General features: G+C 45.7%; 1 protein-coding gene across 6 annotated transcripts in view; it reads right to left on the bottom strand.

The window, feature by feature from the left end:
* Positions 1–4524: 4524 nt before the first annotated feature.
* LOC110526583 (BTB/POZ domain-containing protein kctd15) overlaps positions 4525–8777 on the bottom strand; it is a 26123-nt gene continuing 21870 nt past the window's right edge. For all 6 annotated transcript variants that reach the window (XM_036980973.1, XM_021607678.2, XM_036980972.1 and 3 more), the window contains one exon: positions 4525–5593. In XM_036980973.1, coding sequence (XP_036836868.1) covers positions 5435–5593 — 159 coding nt within the window. In that variant the 3' untranslated portion in view covers positions 4525–5434. The remainder of the gene's footprint in view (positions 5594–8777) is intronic.

The raw sequence follows: 8777 nt of genomic DNA, 5'->3' as shown, positions 1-8777 counted from the left end.
CATTTACTAGCATTACACATGCTAAGTACAACTTCATATCCATTTACTAGCATTACACATGCTAAGTACAACTTCATATCCATTTACTAGCATTACACATGCTAAGTACAAATTGAGTTAAGTACCAGTGTTAGAGACCAAGAAGAAGTCCCCTCCGGATTCTACTGCTAATTAAGCAGCAGCATTTTGAAAAGACCAAAACGTTTAACTCGGTGCAAAACCCAGGGATTTGGGTGCAGATTCTGGTGTTTGTTGTCCAGATGCAGGGATTTGGGAGCAGATTCTGGTGTTTGTTGTCCAGATGCAGGGATTTGGGAGCAGATTCTGGTGTTTGTTGTCCAGATGCAGGGATTTGGGAGCAGATTCTGGTGTTTGTTGTCCAGATGCAGGGATTTGGGAGCAGATTCTGGTGTTTGTTGTCCAGATGCAGGGATTTGGGAGCAGATTCTGGTGTTTGTTGTCCAGATGCAGGGATTTGGGAGCAGATTCTGGTGTTTGTTGTCCAGATGCAGGGATTTGGGAGCAGATTCTGGTGTTTGTTGTCCAGATGCAGTGATTTGGGAGCAGATTCTGGTGTTTGTTGTCCAGATGCAGGGATTTGGGAGCAGATTCTGGTGTTTGTTGTCCAGATGCAGGGATTTGGGAGCAGATTCTGGTGTTTGTTGTCCAGATGCAGGGATTTGGGAGCAGATTCTGGTGTTTGTTGTCCAGATGCAGGGATTTGGGAGCAGATTCTGGTGTTTGTTGTCCAGATGCAGGGATTTGGGAGCAGATGCTGGTGTTTGTTGTCCAGATGCAGGGATTTGGGAGCAGATTCTGGTGTTTGTTGTCCAGTTGCAGGGATTTGGGAGCAGATTCTGGTGTTTGTTGTCCAGATGCAGGGATTTGGGAGCAGATTCTGGTGTTTGTTGTCCAGATGCAGGGATTTGGGAGCAGATTCTGGTGTTTGTTGTCCAGATGCAGGGATTTGGGAGCAGATTCTGGTGTTTGTTGTCCAGATGCAGGGATTTGGGAGCAGATTCTGGTGTTTGTTGTCCAGATGCAGGGATTTGGGAGCAGATTCTGGTGTTTGTTGTCCAGATGCAGGGATTTGGGAGCAGATTCTGGTGTTTGTTGTCCAGATGCAGGGATTTGGGAGCAGATTCTGGTGTTTGTTGTCCAGATGCAGGGATTTGGGAGCAGATTCTGGTGTTTGTTGTCCAGATGCAGAGATTTGGGAGCAGATTCTGGTGTTTGTTGTCCAGATGCAGAGATTTGGGAGCAGATTCTGGTGTTTATTGTCCAGATGCAGTAGCAGAACCATTTTAAAGTCCCTTTGGCCCCTCAGACTGCTGATCTTCATTTAACCCCTAACGCCCTCTACTTTACCCATGCAGGAACTAAACGGGTGATCTGCAGAGATATGTTTGTGCAGGGTCTGACACATTTTTCTGGGGATTATAGTATATTGAGAGTTCACTTCAGGTCAAACTGAAAAAGTTCATGACCACCTAAGAAACCACAAGAGATCTGTTTTACATGTAACTGCATGATGTGTACTGTATTTTCCCTCTTGAAAGAGACAGTGTTAGTGCAGATGAAAGGAGGAAAAAAACGCCCTATTATCCAAGAAATGACACAAAGGACAGGAACGAGGCAGAAAATATACAGTACATCCTTTTATTATCGCAAATATGCAAGAAAAATTAAATGGACACACTGTAAGTGAACACATGCCCTTTAATACCACAGTCTAATTATTAAAACAGTTTCAATAATATACATTTTGTACCTAAGTATACCCTTTTGAAATGTGTTTAATCCATATGTACACAACATAACGCTTGCAAATTGGAAATTATTTTCATTATTTTTGTTTGGTAGTAAATGAGAGGACTTATAGGTCTCTTTTTTAATAAGACGGTCGAGGGCTCAGTAAAAGCCAGAGTCCCGATAACAATTTAATATACAAACAACTGTACAACTGCCCTCTGGTCTCTGGACTGTGTGGACACACCACACAGAGAAGTGGTAGGACTCCTTGTTAATTATGGTCTTACTGACCACAAATTACTAAAAGAAAATGGTACACTCTCAGAAAAAAAAAAGAGTGCTATGTGGCACCATGTGTCCCTGTAGGGGAACCCTCTGAAAAAAAGGTTCCAGATAGAACCATTTAAGATCTGGTTCAAAATAGCACGCTTTAATAGCACCTGGAACACAGGTTCAATTTGGAACTTAAAATGGTTCTATCTGGAGCCAACTTTCAGGGGGTTCTCCTACAGGGACAAATGGTGCTGCACAGCACTTCTTTTTTGCTGAGAGTATGTGTGAAAACATACAATATGTTAGAGGAGATGGCCCAGTAATGTAATGAGGTATCTGTGAGAACCTGCCACCTGTAAGAGGTATGGTTGAGTTGCTTTACTCTTGTGTCAACAGGGAAGTGAACTGATGAAGGTGAGCTAAATGCTGCCACATACTGTAACTATTCAGAACCATTGAGAACTGAGATGGTTCCCTTCAGATGTAAAGTTGAATCTAGAGATACCAGAGGACATAAAGTAGGGAGGGAATGTTTGTTTGGTCTGGTGCGGTGCGGTCCTGTGAGCCATGGGGGTAACGTTAGGAGGGTGCTCTGTACAGAATGGTCTGGGAATGTGATGACACAGTGGGGGGCACAACCCTTGTCTCTACTGGCATTGCTGAGGAGCTGGGAGTGCATGGGAGCCCGGGGGACCCGCTGGGCTCTGAAGCCCCACATCCCTCAGCAACATTAAAGGCCTGGTAGGCCATTCCCTTTGAGGCGACTGGATACAAGGGCCCAGGACAGTAGCAGGTCAGAACAAAGAGGAGCCTGATTGGGAGGGAGGCCCCCCAGGAGGTCTGTGCTGCCTTCTGGACTTCTTGGAGCTAAACTAACTAACTAACCCTGACCATCTTTAAAAACTGAAGACTGAAGAAGTCCTGGGGCTTGTTTAATCAGTGGACATCCACAGAGAGGACACTGGACACTAGGACCAAGAGGAGAGTTGGTTCATTACAAATTAGACTACCATCCCATTTGAAATAAGATTTTGTAATTGTAATTAGTGAAACACCCACCATTGGAGGTTTCAAAACAAACTCATTAACAAGCCGGTGCTGAACCAAGATCAGAATGGGCCTCTTTTTGATCCATTATTTTGGAATGGATGAAACACAGTTACACAGATATAAAGTATGACAACTTTATACTCTTTCTTTCTTGTTTCTCTCTTTGATCCACAAATGTAGAGAATCAAACCATGGAATCACAGCAGGATAGAGTAAGTGCCTCCCACTCTTTTTCTCTGTAAACAATGCTCTGATGCTCAGCTTACAGTTCATTTTAGGCTATGCAGCTGCAGACATGTGAAGAGTGATTGAAATAATCCTGCCTTAGAAATGAAATGACAGTCAGTCAGCAAGACAAACATCAGGGGCGTCCATGATTGAAGTATTGAATTGAATTGTTGATGTATTGAAGTATTCTTTCAATTGTCAGACTATTTGTACTGTGTTTGTTCCTATAAAATTGTTTTGAATAATCATAGTGATTATTGTGTCAAATAAACAATTATGAAAAAATGAATTTTAAACTTTGTACAATAATCAAATAGGCAACTTAGCTTTATCACCGAAGTTTGCTATTACTTACATTGGGCTCTCTCAACATATTAATATGTGCTAATTACTATAAACACAATGAGATAATGTGTGGGTTGATTTGGCGCTGGTCATCAGGACGTATACTAACAACTTATTTGGGGTGGAGGATGTTTTGTAGATGATGTGTTATAAGTGCAAACAAAGTTATCGAGCATTTAGAGTACATCTCATCACAATCATGGAGATACACTGATCTACCTCAGTTCACATGTTCCTTGTCAAGTTAGGAACATTCTGGCATTCCACAACCAGCAACACATCCAGAGCCTTCATATACAATTTCATTCAGATTTTCTCATTTCACATTGCAGATCATTTTACATTTTGACTTTTAACTTTTTAATAAATATATGTACTCTCACATTTTTAATCTTATTTGATGTAAGATATGTTTGACAGCTAATTGCGACAACGCCAATGCACATTTTATGCATGCTACAAATGTTTCCTCTGAAAGATGTAGAAATAGCCAGGTTCCCTTGCAGCCCCATTTAAACAATGAGACCTTCTCCAGCTCTGAATGCATTACCAGCCAGACTGCTGCTTTAGCCACGTAGCCTCCAGACATAATAGAGTTTCTATAGCCACTGCCAAGTCTCTCTCTCTCTCTGTCTCTTTCTCTCTCTGTCTCTCTCTCTCTCTCTCTCTGTCTCTCTCTCTGTCTCTCTCTCTCTCTCGCTCTCTCTCTCTCTCCCTCTGTCTCTCTCTCGCTCTCTCTCTCGCTCCCTCTGTCTCTCTCTCTCTGTCTCTCTCTCTCTGTCTCTCGTTCTCTCTCTCCCTCTCTGTCTCTCTCTCTCTCTCTCTCTCTCTATCTTTCTCTCTCTCCCTCTCTCTCTCTGTCTCTCTCTGTCTCTCTCTCTCTCTTTCTCTCTTTCTCTCTCTCTCTCTTTCTGTCTCTGTCTCTCTCTCTGTCTCTCTTTTTCATTCTCTCAAGCTTTCAAACCTACTGACTGAATACAACGCTCATACATCCTTCATATACGAGGGGGAAAAAACATAAAACAATCCTATTAATAATTGTTTACACCATGTTGTGATAAAACAGCAAAGAAAACAGAGAAAAAAGTTGTACTTTATAAACAACAATGAAAATAAGAAAGACAATCAATCGGACCTCCCTTGGCTGCGAGGCCTGGTTGCTGGCTATAAGAGCAATGTGGGCTGGATGGCTGTCACTTCCTCCTCTTCCTCTCTGTCAGCCCTGTCTCTTGTCAGGCCAGGCCTCCCTAAATAGCACCTGTCTTGTCCCAAACTCAGCTGCACTGGACGGAGCACACAACACATGGGCCTCACACAGACACGTACGGGACTGGACGACACACCGCCATGCGCTGCACTGAGGGCAAGGGGGCCGTGCTCCTCACTGAGGTCAGGACACCTCTTCACAAGGGGTCAGAGAGCCTTACAACTGGAGGAAAAAGAGATTGGTCACGGTGCTTAAATGGTTCAAGAGATGGAGCTGCTGTTTCAGTCTTTCTGTTCATCATCATAGTCCTATATTTCTTTGGGTGTTATTAGTAAACAGAATCAAATCCTTTTGTTTTTTTCTTTCCTTTTTTGTGTTTATACTACATTCCCCTTAGAGCACTGAGTTCCTCAGAGCTGGCAACGTTATCAGGCGTCTGCTAATACTTAGGTGTTTCTTGCTGGGTTGGTTTTTGTGGTGTGAGGTGGAGGGATATTAGGGTTTGGGTTTGTTCTGTTCTGTCCAGTAGGGGGGTGAGGAGCCCCTCGTGGCTAGTCCCTCTCCTCTCCTAATGTCTCTCTAGTCCAGGGGCTCCTGTTTTATCCTGATGGGGGTGTTCATGGACATACTCCGGCGGTCCTCACGGCACAGCACGTACTCGCTGAACTGGGAGGAGTCCACCCCGCCGCCGCAGGACGCTGCCACGCTGAAACCCTTCTGGAACAGACGCTCTAGAACCTGCAGGGACAGAGCAACAACAGAGGTTTAATCAATCAAATCTATTCATAAAGCCCGTTGTACATTAGCAGCCACAAAATGCTTTGCAGTAACCCAGCCTAGACCCGAAAGAACAAGTAGAAGCACAGTGGCCAGGAAAAACTCCCAAAGGGTTAACACAGACTTATCAATAATAATGACCATGTCCACCCACCACCTCCTCATCAATCAAAGCACATTTACTGGTGATGAGTCACGTATACAGAGCACATGTCACTAACCCAATCACATAGATGGATATGTGCCGGAGGGGCGGTCGGACATCATACTGTCTCTAATATTCATGGTGGTGGGTGGTGTTGAAGGATCTGCTGATGATGATATGAGGGCATGAGCTCAAAGGGATGGAGGGGGTTGGGGGTGTATTAGAGAGAGTTAGTTAGGTGTGTTTGGAGGGAGCTGGCTTGAGTTCAGTATATGGAGAGGGCTCCTAATTGGAGTAATGAGCAGTAGGGGTTGAGGAGTGATGCTGAGGCCTGTAAGATACTGGGAGCTGTGAGGGGCTGTGAGAGGCTGTGAGGACCTGTGAGGGGCAGTGAGGAGCTGTGAGGGGCTGTGAGGAGCTGTGAGGAGCTGTGAGGAGCTGTGAGAGGCTGTTGGGAGCTGCAAGGAGCAGTGAGAGGCTGTGAGGAGCTGTGAGGAGCTGTGAGAGGCTGTTGGGTGCTGCGAGGAGCTGTGAGGAGCTGTGAGAGGCTGTTAGGGCCTGTGAGGGGCTGTGAGAGGCTGTTAGGAGCTGCGAGGAGCTGTGAGAGGCTGTTAGGGCCTGTGAGGGGCTGTGAGAGCCTGTTAGGAGCTGTGAGGAGCTGTGAGAGGCTGTTAGGAGCTGCGAGGAGCTGTGAGGAGCTGTGAGAGGCTGTTAGGAGCTGTGAGGAGCTGTGAGGGGCTGTGAGAGACTGTTAGGAGCTGTGAGGAGCTGTGAGAGGCTGTGAGGAGCTGTGATGAGCTGTGAGGGGCTGTGAGGAACTGTGAGAGGCTGTTAGGAGCTGTGAGGAGCTGTGAGAGGCTGTGAGGAGCTGTGAGGAGCTGTGAGAGGCTGTGAGGAGCTGTGAGAGGCTGTTAGGAGCTGTGAGAGGCTGTGAGGAGCTGTGAGGAGCTCTAAGGGGCTGCGAGGAGCTGTGAGGAGCTGTGAGAGGCTGTGAGGAGCTGTGAGGAGCTGTGAGAGGCTGTTAGGAGCTGTGAGGAGCTGTGAGAGGCTGTTAGGAGCTGTTAGAGGCTATGGGGAGCTGTGAAGAGCTGTGAGGGACACATGGTGAATGAGGAAGAGGGGGAATATGCCCGCGACTGAATAATGGAGCTGGAAGGAAAAAACTGAGATGTGAGAGGGATGGAGGCATGTTAGTGAGGCTCAGATTTTTTACATCTCTTGTAATCCTTCTGGGTTTTTTAGGAGAGGGAGTATCTCTAAATCCCAATGTGTGGAGTGCTGTGTATTTATTTATTCCCCAGTTCCTTTAATGGAGCGTTGCAGCGTATGGAAATGAAAGGTCTGGCTCAGGGCTAGCCTCTCTCTCCGTATATTGCCAGATACAAAGCCAGAGACGAAGATCAGGCAAAATACATGCGTTTCGCCTGTTGCTCCATATAAACACACACTCGCACACACACACATACACACACACACACAAGTGAGAGTGGCCTCTCTAATTGCGAGAGTGGTGGCCCCATTGGAGGGCTAAAGCGGGACAATTAGTCTTGGTGGTTGAGCCACTCAGCCTCCTCAGTCTGGGGGTTAGGATGCCTGCTGAGGAATTCACAGATCACACAGACCAATAGGACTTGTTAAACAGGCCTGCTCAACTATTAATGGCTGGTTTAAACACCCCCTACCACCTCGCCCTGCTTCCCCCCCTGCCCTGATGCAAAAACAAGGCAGAGAGTGCGTCCCAAATTATACCCTATTCCTATGTAGTGCATTACTTTTGACCAGGGCCTATAGCATTCTGGCCAGGGTGCCATATGGGACACAAGCTGAGATTAAATGTGGGCCAGCAGCATTTTTATTCTTGCACCTAACTAACTCCAATAACGATAACTACCCCCTCTCCCTCTCTCTTCTCCTCCCCTCCCCTCCGGAGCTCTGTGACGATGACGGAGTCAGTAATTTGTGGGAAAGAGAGGCGGCAGACAGCTGATGGTGAGCTTAAGAGAGGCACTAATTAAGAGACCTGCCGAAGCATTAAACGAACGCTCCCCAAATCCACGACAGACGATGGAGAGGAGTAACGATTATGGAAATTACATTACACTCCCTGCTTTGATCATTGCATCACATTGCATTTTCACCCCATATTTTTTATTTATTTATTTTTATTTTTTGTACATATGTGAGACTGTCACGTTAAGCGACGCATTCAGTCACAAAGGAGAGAAGGGTTGATCAATAAAGATACTCTTAATTAAAACATTTTGATAATGAGACATTATCACACTGTAAATATATTGAATTTAACCTCAACATTTCATATTGAATTTCAACACATGTACATAGATCTTTGATTCAAAATGCCAAATGTACCAATGTTCAAGTGTCTTTAACCCTTCTTGCTGTAAATAAGGTATTGGCTCTTTCACAGAACCCAAAACTCATTGCCCAGGAGTTACAGTGGTTTCTGAAAGTTGCATAGTTTCTTAACTTCTTCCATTGTAGCAGCACTTTCTGTTCCGCTTTTTCTCTATGTTTGAAGCTCAGAATGTGAACAAAAGCATTGCCTCACTTCATCCCCTGTGCTCCTTCATAAACGTAGCCTACTGTAGCATACTAATCTATTCTCACTGTTGCAGGGTTGACTTGGCTGCAGAGGGATCAGCCACTGTCACATTCAACCCCCACCCCCCTGTACAGCATACAGGGACATCACAGCGCTGCCACTCAAACCTAGGGTCGCCATGGGGATGAGCAGGGGATACGTATCAAGCTCGCTCCACTAACCTCCCAGCATCATAACGGAACAGAATGCAGTAAGAGAAGCCGGTGAGGCAGGAATCAAAGTGGATGAGCCTCATGGCTGGAAACAGAGCGTGATGTAATATTGATGGCCACCGGAGTGCACACACACACACACACACTGGAGTTAACACACAAACGCAGGAATGCAGGCACACGAACGTGCATACACACAAACACACACATCTCCAGAGGGGCTAG

The sequence above is a fragment of the Oncorhynchus mykiss genome, chromosome 6 (assembly GCF_013265735.2).
Source record: "Oncorhynchus mykiss isolate Arlee chromosome 6, USDA_OmykA_1.1, whole genome shotgun sequence".
NCBI classification, from domain to species: Eukaryota; Metazoa; Chordata; class Actinopteri; order Salmoniformes; family Salmonidae; genus Oncorhynchus; species Oncorhynchus mykiss.
Note: the sequence above shows the minus strand (reverse complement) of the source record. Positions and strands in the feature narration are given on the sequence as shown.